Source organism: Desmodus rotundus, chromosome 3, assembly GCF_022682495.2.
Source record: "Desmodus rotundus isolate HL8 chromosome 3, HLdesRot8A.1, whole genome shotgun sequence".
In the NCBI taxonomy this organism is placed as follows: Eukaryota; Metazoa; Chordata; class Mammalia; order Chiroptera; family Phyllostomidae; genus Desmodus; species Desmodus rotundus.
Window position 1 is genome coordinate 185,496,582 of NC_071389.1, and position 18,327 is coordinate 185,514,908.

Below are 18,327 nucleotides of genomic sequence, written 5' to 3' on the forward strand. Positions count from 1 at the left end.
TTTCTAAATTGGATTTTACCTTAATCTAGGGTACTCAGTTGCTAACAGTTTCCTTTCTGAACCCAAACAGGTCATTGGTAAATCCAGGTCTCTGACTCCAGAGCCTATTCTCTTATTGTCTACCACACTGCCTGCTCTCCCTCTTACCTTTGATATTTCTGGCGCAGTCTTACAAATACAAACCTATGCGTGTATATTGTTATTCTAGAGATGGAAAGCAAAACTGAGGCTCAGAGGGAAGATATTTCCTTAAGGTTATATATAATCTTCTAATCATCAGATCCAAGGACATGGTAATATACTTAATGAACTCCTCAAAGTGCCAGCCATTCATAGTGATGGGGAGAAATTCCCCACCCGACTTACACAGAACATTAAATAGCAATTTTCCTAATAAGGAGACTCTTCACCCACATACCTCCAGTTGAGAGAGAAGGATTGGGGGGGAGAGAGGAAGGAGGAAGGGAGGGAGGGAGGAAGAGAAAGGAAAGGAGGGAAGAAAGAAGAAAGCCATAAAATACTCTATGGACTAAAGAAGAATTAGAGAAGGCAAAATCATGGTTTTAGATACTCATGAATTTTAAATTTGTGGATTTTAAAATCTACTTTCTAAGTCTTACCCTATTTAGATGATTCACAGTGTTTAAGTTATAGTAGCCTAAGGGGGTAGCTTAAAAATAATATATGCTAAGGAAAGTGCATGTTTTCTCTAGGGAACTCATGTATGAAATGCTCCTTTTCTGTGAAAAAAAAAATTCTAAAGATATTAAGTATACCAGATCGCTAATAGCACATCTAATACATGACTTCAGCAGCATTCCCTTTTAAAGTTAAAAACTTGCCTAAGATTTTTTTTGAAGATTTCTCTTTGCCACTTCTGAATATATAGTGTATAGTAGTATTAACTGTGGTCGCCATGCTGTACATTACATCCTGAGGACTAATTTATAACTAAGTTTGTACCCTTGACCACCTTCCTCAACATTTTAAGTATGATCACACTTACAATGCTTGGAGGCTGACCTGCCCCTGAAGTGTAAGTATGGTAGTTTGAGAAAACCACCAGAGATTTGTTTACAGTTACAAATTGTAGTTTTTCTGCCATGGAAACATTAACGCAAAGCTTCCCAACAGTGATTTTGAAATTCCTTAAAAAAAAAAAATACTCCTTACCCCTCCAATATTCCTTTACTCCAATTGCCCTCCTCCTCTTCCAGGCAAACCCTTGGTCCTGTGCCCTTGAACCCATTTCCTTCTGTGTCCTCCAGGACCTGGCTCCATCAGGCATCTCTTTTTGCCTTCAATATCCCCTTTATTCTGCTGTGTTCTTCTCAGTAGAAGAGTGTGCTCCAATCTCTGGCTTGACTTAGTATTGCTCCAGTAATTGGTCAATTTCTCTCGTGCCCTTTTTATCATAGATCCACTCTTGACCTCTTTATCCATTCATTCCTTTTCATCCCTCTGCATCCTGGCTTCTGCCTCTCAAGCTACGAAATCCGCTCTCACTAACTGGCTCCTGATAGTAAGTGGCAGTCCTAATTTTCCGCCACATGGAATCCTACTTCTTAAAATGGTATATTTCCTTGGCGTCGTGAGCACAACATCACCTAATTCCCCTCCTAACATTTCATTTTTGTCTCATTCATAGATTCCTATTTACCTAACCCTTGACGATTAGTGCCCCTTAATGTATTATCCTTGGACCTCTTATTTTACTCAACATACTCTAAATAACCTCAGTTTTCACATGCTCCCAGGTATTTAGCTTTAGCTCATATTTCTCCTGAGCTTCAAAATTGTACATCCAGCTTCCTCGCAGAAACTGTTGACTAGGATGTCCCACACGTATCAAAACACCAAAACAGATGCAGTCAGTCATCTCCGTAAACATTAAACATGTTCCTTTTCCTGTATCTGAATTGGTGGCAGTCACCCCACCTGGAAACTTGAGAGTCATCTTTGAGTCACCTCTCTCCCCCGACCCCCAGATACAATCAGGTGTTGCCTATTTTACTTCCTAAATATCTCTCCAACCTGTTCCCTCCTCTTCATTCCTCTCACCTCTGCCACACTACAGGCCTGCATCACTTCTCACTTGGACCATTGTGGCAGCCTCCTAATTAAGAACTCTGCCTCCAGTTCCACTGGTCAGCCTTCCTCCAAACTACAGCTAAGCATGCTCTACCTAAAATAAAAACCTGCACGTATCGCTTCCTTAAAAATAACTTTCAGTGCTTCCCAACTGCCTCATGAATCGTCAGGTGCTGAATAAGGCCCTTCATGACCTGACATCTATCTATTTATCTAGCTTCAGTTCCTGGCAACCCCTTGGCTAGTTTCCAGCACTTACCTATTTTTGCTCACAATGTTGTTTGTGTCCAAGATACCCTTCCCTTCACTACTTTTTGGGTTTACCCAGCATTTACTAATTCTTTAAGGCTGGGACTAAGCATTAGCCCTTCCACAAGCCCAGCCTGATTGCCTCAAACGAGATCAGGTAATTCTCCTCCAGGCTTCCATAACCACCTCTGGCTAGAACGTATGCCTATTCTGTGTATTGTGATTGCTTTATCATGGTTGTCTCTCTCCTACATCAGCTCTTTCACTGACTTAATTTGTTCAAAAAATATCCAGAAACATCTCTATGCCAGTCACTTTCAACGTTGGAACATGAAGTTATTGCAAGCAGAGGCATTATCTTACACATCTTAGTATTTTTTGGTGTTTATACAAAGTCTGACACAGTAAATATTCAAAAACTATTTGGTGAATAATTGAATGGATGAATATTTGATATCAGGAGCATTTTACATTGACACTTGAATTTCAAGTAATCAATTACTTGAATTACTCAATTATAATGAACTACTTGATAATTCAAGTATGGGGAAAAGTGCATACATCACAAAACACACAGATGATTTAAAAATTCATTAAGTTCTGTATTGATGTATTGCACCAATTTTACTGAATGAGGGATAAACGTCAAGAAGAGACAAAATAGTTAAGCTATTTAGGGAAAAATACCAGGTAACTCTTCATTTTTAAGTGCTTGTAGCACAGGGCACTGTGCAAAGCACTTATATTCATTATCTCTCTTTAAAGCATATTGTTGAATGGCAATAAATATTAAAATGCCTACAACCCCTTGATTTTTCTCAAAAGCCAAAAGTAATAAAAAATTGAATGTGAAAAGCTAATATAGTAATGGCAGCCAAATAAAGTTTGTGTTGAAGTTAGTCAGACGGGATCAAATTACTCCAGAAAGATTCCTGATACTCGGTTCAGAATACTTAGTATCATGTTTAATTGCATCGAGTAGACAGGATGCGTGTGGTTGTCATAGGCCCTGTTTTCAAGGAAGGGCATGAGAGAAAATAGCATATATTAGCCACGAAAGTCCAAGCAATTCAGGGAAATAAATGTATGCCCTATTCTGTGAATGCCTTAGAAATCTTTTTTTAAAGGAAAAAATGCCACTTACTCTTCTAGTTGGCCAGGTTAATTTCTCTAAGCTTCAGTTACCTTACATATAAAATGGGATAATGATAATACACAGTAGATTGTTGTATAGAATTAAAACTTTCATAAACTCATGTTAGTGCTCAGCACAGTGTCTGACACATAGTAGGGCTCAATATTAGTGTCAACTAATATTAAACCTTAGTAATGTTGAATACTTAAATGATAATTTAAGTATTTATGATTGTATAATATCAGTATAAATATTAAATATTTACCCTATGAAGTAGTTGCTATTATTATCCCTTTTTTGTAAGGGAGGAAGCTGAGGCATAAAGAGGTTAAATTTGTATTGAAACTATTTTATTAAAGTTCAAGGAAATCCTAAATAAAGGAACAGAACAATTGTCGTAAGACACTGAGTGAAAAAAATCATGAAGTGTATTCAACTGCAGGTCAAGCTCCCCCTCTATAAAACTCGGTCATTTCTCACGAGAGAGGAGAGAAGGGAAGAGGGAATGAAAAACAATAGGAAGACTCTGAGTGAGTCAGAAAGAAAGACAACAGAGGGTGCAGGAGCAAGGAGGCGGCAGATGGGCAGGTAATAAGATGAAAGGGAAGTGGGACTTGGGAGCAGCAATGAGAGAGAAAATGTTCACCTTTTTAGAAGAAAGGTAATCAAACAAAGGGTTCCAAAAAGAACTAGAGAAGAACTGCTCTGGAGAAATTAAAAAATAGCCTCAATGTAACCACCTTTTAAGACATTATATATTTATTACATCCTCACCCTAGGCTTCCATCCAGCTTACTTGGCTATAACAGTCACTGATACAGAAGGAACAAGTGTGAATCAATACCTGATATGGCACGCAAGTCTTCTGCATGTAGAAACTTCTTCAGTTTCTTACTAACCAGGTCCAGTAAAGTAACGGGTGTCTACATAAAATCAGGTATTTTCAAATATCTAATATGAATTTTTTTCTAGCCCAGAACCTAACATAGAAAAAAACTTTATTTATTTTTTAGATTTTATTTATTTGTTTTTAGACAGAGGGGAAGGGCGAGAGAAAGAGAGGGAGAGAAACATCAATGTATGGTTGCCTCTCATATGCCCCCTACTGGAGCCCTGGCCCGAAACCCAGGCATGTGCCCTGATTGGGAATCCAACCTGCTACTGTTTGGTTTGCAGGGTGGTGCTCAATCCACTGAGCCACACCAGCCAGGGCTATTTTTTATTTTGTTTAAAACAACTTAGTGTTTTTGAGCAATGAGTAGAATTCCAGCCGGGGAGGAGGAGTGAGTACCAGAAGTCCTGTGATTATAAAAGACATGACTACTTGAAATTTTTTTAGAATTCTTACAATTCCATTTCCTACTTTCGTGTGTGAGCTATATCCAAAACTTGGTTAACCAGTCATTAGTGTAATGCACACCTATAAAAAATTATTTGTGGGTCCATAATAGCACGGATCTAAATAATCTTACATTGTAATTACATGGTCAATATGTAAACAGTAGCTCTAAAGTATATTAAGACATTATTATCTTAAAATAGATAAATGCTTCTTTTCCAGTTTTGGTCATGCAAGGGTAGTCCCAGATTACAACATGTGTCTGGGGGAAATAACCCCTCAGCTAATATTGTTACAGAGGGCTCTCCCTACACCTACCAATGCTGAACCTCACTCATGTCTCCGTAGCTCCTTCATCATGGACACCAGGCTACCTGTACATTAGCTTCTGTACTCTTGCCAATTTCAAGTAATGAAGCTGTCCCCATTCATTCATTCCATAATTCAATAAAAATTTGGTGAGTGATTGAGATGTTCCAGGCACTGTTCTAGGTGATAAACAGATCAAGTTTCTTTTTTTTAAACCCTGTTTTTTTTTTAAACAATTCTATTTTTTAAAAAAGATTTTATCTTTTTATTTTTTAGAGAGAGGGGAAGGGAGGGAGAAAGAGAGGGAGAGAAACATCAATCTGTGAGAGATACATCAATCGGTTGCCTCTCACGCACTCCCAGCTGGGGAATTAATCCCAGCTGGGGAATTAATGTGCGAGTGTGCGTGCATGTGTACAAAAATGAGAGAGAAACTAGTAAGAGCCAGAATCAAAGTTCACTGCCTAACAGTTTCCTCTCCTCTTCATCTCCATCTTGGGGTTCTGCCTACTTTCTTTGGGTAAGGTTTCTCAGTGACACACTATGAATTCTTGATAATCCTCAAGAATCTTTCCTTCTTCCCTCTTCCTTTATCCTCCCACCTTCCCTTCCTTCCCTTTTTTCTGCCCTGACAGGTGAATGGTGTATCTTCCTTAATTGGTGTGAGTCATTGTCTTCTAGACTGGCTGCTGTTTCCAGCAGAGGCACCCAAAGAAATCCAGTTTTGTTTTGTTTTTTTTCTGATGTCCCTATAGTCTCCCTGACTCAAAGCCTGGGGAAGGCTCAGCTCTTTGTGTGGGCCTTTTTTTTGGCCTATTGTGAATTAGGGAAACCTGTCATGTGCAAACAGGACCACAGTTGACTATCTAGGTTCACAGGTCTCATTACCAAGTTCTTCTCAGGATCTGATGCTTTCTGGTCCTCAGCCTTAGGGTGTGATGTTCTTTTCTTCTTTGGACCACATGGAAAAAAGCATCCTATCCACTCTCTCTGTTGGAATCCATACTAGTACCCAAAGTCTTATATCAATAGTTCCAAGCAGCAGGAGTGACAAATATTTTAGAGTTCAGAGAAAAGAGAATGGAGCATCATTCAGGTTATAGGGTTTCCTGAACCCCTTCCCCACAAATAAAGCTGATTTTATGATAGGGCTTCTCTCCTTGGGGTGTAAGGTTCTGTTTCATAAATGTCTCCCTTACTAGACTGTGGATGTTTTTAGGGCAGGAATAAGTAAACTGGTAGCAACTGATAATTAATGTTCTTTATGGCCATAAGATGGAAATGGTAGAACTTTGGGAAACACTCGGGGCTGGTGCAGGGAGAAGATGATTGTGAAATCATGACTGAATTCATAAGGATGAAAAACCCTGATGTCCAGATCTTCTTGCAGGTCACAACCAGCGACCTTCTTTGTTAGATCAAGTGAGAAGTCACAGTGACTAATTTATGAAACAGAGATGGTGTTAGCTTACACATATGGATATATTCTCACCTCTTAAAATACCAAGGGTGAAATATGTGAAAGACCTTTTAAGTTATAAATGATTTGACAATAAAAATTGTCACTTACTCAGGTACACAGAAACTTGGAATAACATCTCCATCTAGACACGTGTTTGAGATAACAAGGTGTCCTTCTTTACTTAATTGAAGATTTTGTGTTTTAACTGTTGGCTACAAAATATTTTCTAAGAATGGAAGGTGAATCAATTGAAGAATTCGTAACAATGTTTGTTGTTTCCAAAAATCTTCTATGGCTTAGAAAGAAAAATAATGTAACTATCAGATTAAGAAATAACACACATTCAAGCAATATAATAAAAATGTCCATTTCTAAAAAATACAAAATAAAGTATATATATATATATAAAATGTATGCATCATATATATAATGTATATGTAACGGATTAATGTAATGTTAGGGTAATGTAAATTTTCTAAATTACAATTTTTATTCTCAATAATGACCTTTAAACAGTTAGGAGCATAGCGATTGTATTTTCTGGTTATGTTGCTTGTAAAGTAATATTGTCTAACTTCTAAGGCCAACAATAATTCACTTACAAATATAAAAAGTTACCGGTCATGCTAATAATTATCTACCTGAGAGAATATGAGATTGCTAATTACTTATAATTTTATTCAAAGTAGCACAGATAATTATAGTTTATTGTTTTAAATTAAAATACAGTATTACAGTAATCTTAACTTGGGTTTCTGGTCATTCCTGTTAAGAATTAAGTTTTTCATTATCCTAATCATCAGATCATAATTAATATTTTGTTTTCCTTTAAATGAAGCAAAAATCATAAAAGCAACAGCTATAGTAAATCTCTTACAAAGATCCCAAGCCACGTGGCCTATGTATTAAATTTGAACCATAGACATTTTTTTTTTGGTTATAAGCATTTTGAATAAAATTAACTTGTATAAAAATGGGAGATTTAATATAAAGTTCTGGTTTCAAGTTTCTCTTTAAAAAAAATCTCATAATAGTGGGCTGGAATTAATGCCTGACCAAAGTCAGCTGATAGGAAGTGGTGGGTACCCCCTTTGCATCTGCATGTCTGTTCCAGTTCACCACAAACCCCACCGTTCCCCATCATATCCCATGAAGTTGAGTGTCAGCTACTGTTTTCATGTTGGTTTTGCTACAATACAAATCAATTTCCCTGTATTTATATCTCTATGTTAAGTAGGGAAAGGAAAAACAGCCTGAGTGGGCCGTGTATTTCAAGCCAAACAACAGTACATATTTTTTCTATATGTTTGATAATTAAGTACTCATTGGTGCTCTGATCTGCCTGGCTTCTAAAATCATCTCAGTTTGCTACCTGTGAGTTACTTGCCAAATATAAATCAAATTAACAATCCTTTAGTAAAAACTTTTGATCATAAATAGCCTCTAACCAATCAGGCCACATTTTTCAATACTAACCTTTGGGCACAGCACTGAACCAGGTGCTATAAAAATACATAAAAATTAGTGGGCCTTCAGCAGCCACATCCTAAGTAAGGAGGCAAAGATAGCCACCTGTGAAAAGGGTGAAGACAAATTTTATCAAGTCACCTGGAGTATACATTACATATTATGAATAAGTCAAAAAATGGGGAAAAGAACTATTCTTCAAGTGCATCGACAGAACACTCTTTTATTTAACAAATATTTATTGAGACCTATTTTTGTGGTAGGCACTGTTCTAGGTGCCAGGGATATACTAAGTAAAATGAGCAAAAATCCCTGCTTTCTAAAAAAAGATTTTATTGAAAAACAAAAACAAACTAATCAAACAACTAGAACAGGAACAGAATCATAGAAATAGAGATCACATGGAGGGTTATCAGTGGGGAGGAGGAGGGGGGAGAATGGGGGGAAATGTACAGAAAATAAGAATAATTTGTAGGTATAAAATAGACAGGGAAAGGTTAAGAATAGGATAGGAAATGGAGAAGTCAAAGAACTTATATATACAACCCATGGACATGAACTAAGGGGGGCAATGCTGGAAGGGGGGGTGCGGGGCGGAGGGGGACAAGGCAGAGAAAAAAATAGGATGACTGTAATAGCATAATCAATAAAATGTACTAAAAAATAAAGTATTTTTTAAAAAAAATTTTAGAGAGGGGAAGGGAGGGAGAGAGGGAAACATCAATGTACAGTTGCTTCTGGAGCACCCCCCACTGGGGAACTGGTCCGCAACTCAGGCATGTGCCCTGACTTGGAATTGAACTGCTTACCCTTTGGTTCTCAACCCACTGAGCCACACCAGCTGGGGGATTGGGAATCCTTGCTTTAATGGAGCTTATATTCTAGTGGGGACAGGGAGGCAATAATAAACAAAAAGTAAAATATGCAGTGTGTCAGGTAGTGGTAAGTTCTATGGAGAGAAATTAAGGAGCAAACGAGAGAAGTAATGTTAGGGGGTAATTTGCAATTTTGAATAAGATGTGTGGGAACTATCATTGGGGAGATAATATTTGAGCAAAGACCTGAAAGAGAAGGAGCAGAGAAATGTATTGTGTAGATCAGGCGTGTCAAACTCATTTTCACTGGGGTCCACATCAGCTTCACGGTTGACGTCAAAGGGCCTAACATAATTAATTTTAGGACTGTATAAATGTAACTACTCCTTAACTAGGGGCAAGAAGCTTGGTGTTGCGGCCGGGTAGAAACAAAGTGGAGGGCCTTGCGTTTGCCACCTGTGGTCTAGAACATACTAGTCAAATACAGAGATGATAAACAGAATATCCAGCTCTATATAGGAAAATTACATTCGAAAAGGATATTGTGGCAACACACACTACCACTATGGTCATGTTTATGAGGCACCTCGTATTTGATGATCATCAGGCTGAGTCACAGAGGGGATAGACTCTGCATGTGAAGAGTATGCAATCCATGCAACAGAGGAGAGCATACACACACACACACATGCATATGTACATACATACGTATATGAATAGCATGTATATATAAAAAGAAAATATGTGTAAAATGAGGCTGTACTCAAGTCATTCACACAGTAAATGTTTACACACCAAACACCCACTAGGTACTGTCTCATTCAGTGGGGATACAATGAATAAGATCAGGACTACTCCTTACAGAGATGTCCAAACTTTTGGTGTCTCTGGGCCACACCGGAAGAAGAAGAGTTGTCTTGGACCACATATTAAATACACAAACCCTAACGAAAACTGATGAGCAAAAAAAAAAAATGGTTTTAAGTAAATTTGTGATTTTGTGTTGGGCTGCATTCATAGCCATCTTGGTCCACATGTGGCCCAGGGGCTGCGGGTTAGACACCGCTGCCAGTACCTCACAAACTAGTGGGAAATAAACAAGTAAACAGGCCATTTCATTAAGTGTATAAATGTTTTGGGGTTTTTTTTTTGAGAGGAGAAATGTAGTATGTTCAGTAGGATTCAAACTTTAACTGAGGCAACCGTTATACAAACATATTTTTCTGGAAGTGAAGCAAAACAGATTAATAGCAGAAATGCTCTAGCTGATAATCAGACATTCCCCTAAGACCCACCCTGCAGAGGTGAGGGAAAGATTGTGTTCTATACCTTTAGAACCCCTAACATTTCTAAAACAACACACATATATTTTTGAAGTATTAGTCATGATATTCAGTAAGAAACAAGTATGAAAAAATTAAATATCAGCAAAGGTGCTTCATCTTAACTCTTCCCATTGCGCAAATGCAATGTGGCGATGAAGCCTGAGGTCCTGTAACTGCACTGCTTTCCCACTGCAGGCAGAGTGCTCAGCTCAATGTCAGTGAAGAAGGTTTCTCAGTCACTTGGGGACTAAGACTTGGTCTTTTTCAAAACTAGAGAAACTCAATCCTTTCTTTAGCTGAATTTTGTAGAGGTGTGTAGCCAATTACATACCTTTAACCAGTCATATTTTTCCAAACAAAACATGGCTTATATTTTCTTGTTGGCCAGCTATTTAATTTTATAAAACTAAATAGTGTCTATATTGTTTTACTCTTAATTTTTTATCTATTCATAGGTCTGATGGGGTTGTTTTTGTGCTTGAGGATCACAGAAGAATCAGGTTTCAGTGGACAACAGCAAACTTCATTCATGCCTGATTTGTTAGGGCAGGGAAACTTCCTGATATACTTCTCCCCAAAAGTTTTAGTATGAAAGCATAACTTCCAAAAAAGTGAACATTTTTTATCCATTAAATACAAATCAGTAGAAATGGATTAATTTTTACAAGGCTATTTTTTACTGACTTCTGAAAAAAAATGAAAGCATAACATTCAACTTTAACTCAATGATGACTGTTCTGCCAGCATCTAAACACAACGCATCACAGTATTTTAATTAACACTAACCTTAAAGATTCCTTAGCATTTATCTGTTAACCCATTCTCAGCATCCTTTTTTCTTTTGCAAAAAACATAATATTACCTATTGTCTAGAAACCTGTAGAGTATTGTTTGAAACTTCAAATTCCAATTTCTTCTCATTTCTGAATAGCTTCATTCCTACTGGTTCAAATACTTTATGGATCATTAGAACTTGGCAAAGACCCACTCCTTCAAGACGAGACATAGCATTACTACTTAGGCACATATTTAGCGTAACATGACTTAATACTACATCAACAGCATCAGAACCAGTAAAACAGTCTTTGTATGTTCTTAATGGCATATCTGCTGCCATTGTCTTTCTTAAGTTTCTACTCCTCTCATCTTAAGTAAAACATAATATATTTACTAAGATTGCACTATGTCTGCCAATAAAAGCAGAGAAAACCTAGTAACTTACTTTACTAATATAAAATGTATTACACTGTGAATTTATAAACCCTTAATGTTACATAATTAACTACTAGGCATGCTTAATCTTGAAGGATTAAGGAATGCACACACTCACTGGAGTCTTGAGTGTTACAGAGCTGTGGCTTCACCAGGTTTTTATTTTTCTTTCTTCTTTTTCCATTTTTGACCAATGGCACGAGCTCTTCATTAGAGAGATACAGGGCAAGGAGCTCATAAAACTGATCTATTTATCTGCCAGCCATTCTTGTTGGGGAAAAAAAAATGCTTGAGTAACAATGAAAACCTGAAAACCATAGAAATGTCCATCACCTGGAGAATTGTTAAATGAATTATGGCATAGCGTTACTATGGAATATTAAGCAGTTATTACGAAGAATGAGGTTTATAGCATGAAAGTATAACATTAAATAGGAAAAACAAAACAAAAACTCAACAAGTTGAGAACAATTTGCATACTATCATCCTAGTTATGTAAAAACAAATTCTCAAACTACACACAAATATATGTAAAAAAGTAGAAAGGAAGGTCTGAAAGGAAAAACTTCAAACTACTAAACTTTGGGAAGTAGGATTGTAATAAAAGAGGATGTTTGCTTTTTATTCTTTATATTTCCAAAATTTTTAATGTACATATGCAATTTTTAAAATTAATTGGAGACAGTAAAATTTTTGAGATATAACTGACATACTACAAAATTCAGTCTTTTTAAAAAAGTGTACAGTTCAGTGTTTTCTTAGCGCAGTCACAAAGTTGTACAACCATCACTATTATTGCAGAGCAGTTCATCACTTCAAAAAGAAACCCATACAGTTAACAGTCACTCCTTATCCCCTGTAATATCCCCTCCACCCCAGTAATCTTTTAAAATAAAATACTGAAGAATGATAAGGGAATAAGTTGAAACATCCAGAATGTTGTTTCTAGATTTTTTAAATTAAAATTCAAGAATTTGGAAGGGTTTTCAGGAAAAACTATAAAGGACACATGAACAAAACCAAGGGGGGGGGCGGGTGGAATCAGGGGGGCGAGGTGGGGATGGCTGGGGTTGGAGGGGGGGGTAAATGCAGGCAACTGTACTTGAACAACAAAACAAAAAAAATACAATTCAAGAATTTAATTTCTCTCCTTTGACTATAAATAACTGGGAACAGTGTGCCCAATTGTACATAATAGCCCGATGCTTATGACAAAATGACAGAAATAAAACCCCATCAGCCTCAAATACCTTTAGTAACAAGCTGTTCTCCTGTCTACCCTTTAAATATTAGCTCAAGACACTCTGGACAGTGAGGAGATAGGAGTAGGGTGTGGAAGGTGATCAGGGAAAAGGGGTTCGACTAGAACGGGGGAATGATGGATGGGGTAGGGACAGAGTAGGGTTGGGGTGGGGCGAGAGAGCTAGAAGACTATGAGTGATGGAGACAAGGGTATTTTCCATGGACCATCTACCTTTAACCTTCATTAAATAAGTAGGGTAGAAGGAATTGTCCCCGTGCTCAAGGAACTTGCCATCTAGTACTTCAAGCCTTTGTAGTCCTAGGTGTAGCCTGTGGACCAACAGCACTGGCTCGTATTGTCTGGGCGCTTATGAGAAACGCAGAACATCAGACTCCTCCTGAATCCAAACTGCCTTTAACAAAATCCCCAAATGACTCGTGTGCACTTTAAAGTTCGAGAAGCACTGCTTTCGTTCACTTCCCAAGGAGAGCAGTTCAGATAAGCCCAAGTCCTGGTTCATAGTCTCAAACCAACGAGGGCAGGGGCGGGGCCAGGAAAGGGGCGGACCCCAGAAGCCTAAAGCTCAAGATCCACACCATCCACCCTCCCGAAACGGCTTTCCCCTTCAGCACTTTTGGTTAGGATCTGTGTGGCTATTCGTTCTCTTTTCCGGCAGAAGCCACCTCTATGGCTCACGAAATTCGACCTGCTCCGCTCTGCTCCGCTCTGGGCCGAGAAGCTGACTCTGGCTGCCAAGGTTACGGAACCGCGGAGTCGAAAGAACCGCCAGAAGCTCGGGAGCCGACTCCTTCCCCAGCCGGTAACCCCGCCCCCACCTGATCCTCGGGGGGCGGAGGCCAAGGAAGTTCCAGCCCCGCCCCTGCCGGAACAGCAGGAAGTGACGTAATGCCCTGGCCGGCCGGTCTTTCGGTCTTTTTCCTTCTCCCTTACTCTTCTTCCCCAATCCCTCCCCTCCCCTCCCCCTTCCCTCCTTCTGCTCCAGCCTGTGAGGGCGCGCGGGTGGATAAGGCTATGGAGTAAGCCACAGCTTCCGCTGGACGCTGAAGCTGAGCTGGAGCGAGCGCGAGGCGTTTGGCGGGGCGGGGGAAACGAGCCTCAGCACCGCCCTTCTCCAGAGAAGAAGGGAAGAGGTGAGTGACCGCCCCCGGGCACCGAGTGACCTCTCCGGCCGCGCACCTGCCGGGGCTGCCGAGGCCGGCGAGGAAGGAATGGGGAAGGACCCGCGCCGGGGCTAGGCCTCCCAAGACCCCGAGTGCTGGCGACTGTTGCTAGGTGACGGCCCCTCGGGCTGAGGGCCGGTCTGGCAGGGCAGTGGGCGCCCGCGTGAAGCCGAGCTCGGGGAGCGGTTCCGAGAGGCCCGAGTCCCCAGAAGAGGCCTTGAAGTGACGGGAGACCCAGAGCTGGAGCCGTCTGCTGCAGGAAGAGCTCCCCAGTCCGACCCGGGAGCTCGGGTTTCCGTTGGGGAGCTCTTGGTTCCCTTTTGGGAAATTGGACACTCCTCCGGGACTGGGTGAGACAGCTCCCCGCACTTCTGAGAGGTCGACGTCAGATAACCTGCGTTACCGCGCGGCGTCCTTTTCTGATAGTAGGTAGGGACGGAAGGTTATTGTGTTCGAGGTGGGTGGGGCAGGTGTTTTGTTAAGACTAAAAACCCCTGCGGAGCCTTCCGCACTCGTGTTTTTCTAAGCGGAAGAGAAAGGATGCAGGAAGGTTTAGACCCATAAAGCTTGCAAAAACTTCTGGGGATCCAACTGATTTCATACCTGTGATTAGTAATTAAGGAAACCAATATGGTGAAGTCAGTCCCTTCAACTCTTTATGAGTCTCCCCACTCAAGCGACTTAAAGGAGCTATATCAGTAGTGACTTAGGAGTTGTAAATTGCAAGCTAGTTTTTTGTACGTTGCAAGCTGTTTTTTTGTAGATCAAATTCAAGAATTATCTGTATGATGATTTGTTTTACAAATTGGATTCTATGAATAAGAAGTTTTGTAAGAGGCATTCACATGCTCTCCATTCTGGAAAATTAACACAGTTTTACAGCCCGTCGCTGTAAAACTGTCATGGTCTGGTGCTTGAAGCTACCTTTGGAAATTTACAGCCTCTTTTTGTTTGGCTTCCTGTCTTATTCTTTAGTATAAATATTAATTTTGAAAAGGCTTAAACATGATTTATCACCTAGGGTTGGTAGAATTCGTATCAATATTAAACTGTACTCATAAAAGACATTTTCAGGGGATTGTGTAAAAAGAAAAAAATCGTAATGGAAGTTAAGGATCTTCATTCTGTTCAGATCCACTCTACAGATGCAGAATCTTATTCTTTTGTCTGTAAGATCCACAAACGACCAATGAAAGAAATACAGGCATATTGTACTTTCATACAGCGGAATCTTTCTGTACAAATCGACCCTATAATTGGGAATAACTACTCATGCTCACATGATTTATTCCCCAAGAAAAGTAGGCCCTCTTACTGTGTTTAAGTGACATCATCTGTCACTAGCTTCATCATCTGTCCTTTTCTATAGAAGTGTGACAGCTTCCTCTCTCTTGTGCCTCATTATCTAGTTCTCATTAAGTCCTGTTGATTTTGCCTCTTGAATATCTTGTCTCTCTTCATCTTCGCCACTTGTAATCCAATTCCAGCCACCATCATCTCTCATCTGAAGTGTCACTAGCCTCCCAATTATGGTCTACCTGCATTACTGTGACCCCCATCCCCCAGGTTTCCACACCAGACTGAGTGACATTTTAAAAATGCAGATCTGATCATGTTATCTCCATATTTAAAACCTGTCAGTAGCTTTCATTGTTTTTAAGAGAAACTGAAATCCTTAACAGCCTGTTTGGCTCCCCTGACTGCCTTTGCAACCTCATCTCCACCGTGCTTTCTGGCATTCCTTTCTCCCCTAATCACTCTGTTGTGCTTTAGGTACCTGGCTTTTGGTTATGAAGCTTTCTCTGCCTGGTAAGGCATTTCCTTTCCTTTTCATCTAGTTAATGCCTACTCATCATTCAGCTCACTTCGGGAAGACTTTCCTGATTAGCATGGATTCCCCAAGTTATATGTTCTCTTAACACCATTACAGAGTTGCCATATTTATTAATGCTTAACAATTTAATGAGATGTTCTTCATCTTCTAGTACTGTGTAAGTGCTTAATAAATGTTTGTTAAGTGAATTCATTGAATGCTTACTAAATATACTAAACAGTTTATATGCCTCATCACCTTTAATCCTCATAGGAATCACTTGAGAAATGGGTGGCATTTCCCCCTTTTGAAAGGTTGGAAATAGTGTTGGTGTGGTATTAAGTATTAGAACTGGCATTTGAACCCAGGGTTCCTTGCCAATGAACATTTTGTATTTAATCACATAACATTTAATTCTCACACTGTGCATCAGAATCACCTGGGGCAGCTGCTCAAATACAAATGCCCTGACTGCACCTTTATAGTCTGGATTCTGATTCCAAAGGTTTGTGATGGTACATAAGCATCTATATGTTTTAACAAGGTATTCAGTCATTAGATGTCATTAGGTGCACTGGAGTTTGAAAACCATTGTCTTAGATAACACTTCAGTACTTTATCAGTGTCAGTTTTCACACACTGTATTACAGTATATTCAGATTTTGCATGTTCTTAAATCAAGGAAGAACTGTGGGCCTAAGAAGTGACCTTAGTGATCATTTAGTCAAGTTTCCTACCCAGGCTTTCCTTTTCCCTCTTTACCAGCTGAAGGGGCTGAATAGTAAGACTCTGCCACCCCAGGGCTGCTACTTTTTTTTAAAAATCACAATAATTTCAAGAATCTGATTGACGTCATGTAGTAAAAACTACACCAGGTTCATGTGCTGCAGTTGCCTTCAAGAGAGTTGGGTGTAGTCTCTTCTCAGATCTTATGTTCAAATTACTAATTTGATATTTTAACGTATATTTCCTCATAATCTTTCATGTTGCTTTTTAAATCTTATTGTACAGTGGTCTTAAGTTCGTAAACAGTGATAGAAACTGAATGTTTTACTTCTTGTTTCTCCCACTGTATCTAACGGGGTGCTTTCTACTTAGTAGGTACCCAGTAATTTGTTGAATGGACATGTACTTCACAGTACATAGCTAAGTCTTTTTCGTGTTTTATGTTTGTTTCTTAAAATCAGGCTTGTTTTCTGGAAGTAATCTCTTGTAGCTCAACTGATAATTATTAGATACTTTCTGTTATAAAGAGAATGATTGTACTCGGTACAATCTTTGTTTTCTGAGTAAGATTAAACATGACTTCTATATAGACCAAAGAATGATATTGACCATTTTTTAAAAAATAATTTCTTTTTATAACTTCTACTGATCTCTGAGTGCTCCCACAGGAAAAAGAAAACATGCATTTCAAGAGTGTATATCAGGATCATCTTCTTTAAATATAAACTAATAAGCACTACATATAGGAGTATAAGTACAGAAATTTTCCCCAAATTTTATGAATCATTTTACCAAAGGTATTTATGTCATGTTAATGTAATTCTTACTTCAAATTGCAAAATTTCATTTTATGTATGTTTAACTATTTAAGTCACTATATAAGTAGTAGTATTTTATTTTCAGGCATTTCCATAGAAAGAAGCCTCAGACCCTGGTGCCTCGTTAAGTAATAAAACAAACTATTTTGAGTTCATTTGTATTTATTTGTATTATTGTTCTTTGTAGTCAATGTGTAATAATATTTTGTGCTTATTGAAAATAGTCTCTGCTAGGTGCCTTGAAACTAACAGTTACTAAACATAATTTCATTATCAGATGTAATTACAGTAACCTTATTTGCATTATATTTCCAATAAAATGCAAGCTAATTCTACTTTGCAGTATTTTCTTCTTGGCAAATTAAGGGACTCTTTTTGCACTTGTATTACTTGAGAACTCAGGAAACTTTTTTTAGCATAAATATAATTTTAGCTATTCTTGCTATGTTTAGAGTCTATGAGTAGGCAGAACTGAAAGTATTGCCAATTCTTTTCAACTACCTGCCATCAGGTGCTGTAATATTCAGTCCACCTTCTGCCAGGTGCATGTAAAATCTAGTAATACAACAGATTCACCTACTGATTCTACTAAAATCCGAGCGATGGCTGAGCCAGATGGTAGGTAGAAAGGTATAATCTTGGGATCATATTGAAGCTGTCCCAAATCTTATTTTGGCTGAGATTTAGGAGGGAAAGATAATTGATTTAAAGTGAATTCTACTATGTTGTGTACAAGGGGAAATGACTTAAATGAATAAATATTTCTGTCATTAATAAATTTGTCTTTGGAAAAAATATGCTTATTCATTAATCAAGTGAAAGTTTGAAAAGCTATTACTCATTTGAAGAAAAGATATTTGGAATCTAGATTTGTTTTATGACAAAAGGCTATTGCTAATAATTCAAAATCTTGTTTTACAAGCTCATTTACTTCTTTGTGTCCTTAGCCTTCTGTTGCTCTTGTGATAATTTTCTTAGGTCTCCCTGGGTCACCATTTTCAAGCCCACAGACTTAACTATTGTATCCTTGTAAGCTCATGGTGCCCAAACTTTGATCTTCAGTCAAGAAGTTTTTTCCGTAAGTTTTTGGCCTTCATACCTAAAAACCTACTAGATATATCTCCATATGAATGTCATTAAGT

The 18,327-nt window shown here is 38.6% G+C and overlaps 2 protein-coding genes across 5 annotated transcripts in view; one reads left to right on the forward strand and one right to left on the reverse strand.

Annotated features, from left to right (window-relative positions):
• Positions 1–6,689: 6,689 nt before the first annotated feature.
• On the reverse strand, positions 6,690–17,733 carry DEPDC4 (DEP domain containing 4). The gene is given in 7 exon segments (XM_071220797.1): positions 6,690–6,880; positions 8,062–8,087; positions 11,010–11,081; positions 11,083–11,338; positions 13,344–13,677; positions 13,845–14,145; positions 17,687–17,733. Coding segments are annotated over 7 exon segments (1,227 nt in total).
• Positions 13,538–18,327, forward strand: part of SCYL2 (SCY1 like pseudokinase 2) — a 58,058-nt gene continuing 53,268 nt past the window's right edge. Inside the window, exon 1 of one of the 4 annotated variants that reach the window (XM_045187229.3) lies at positions 13,538–13,798. The gene's annotated coding sequence lies outside the window, so the exon portion shown is untranslated. The other 3 variants (XM_024579089.4, XM_045187230.3, XM_045187232.3) reach the window with 3 other exon arrangements.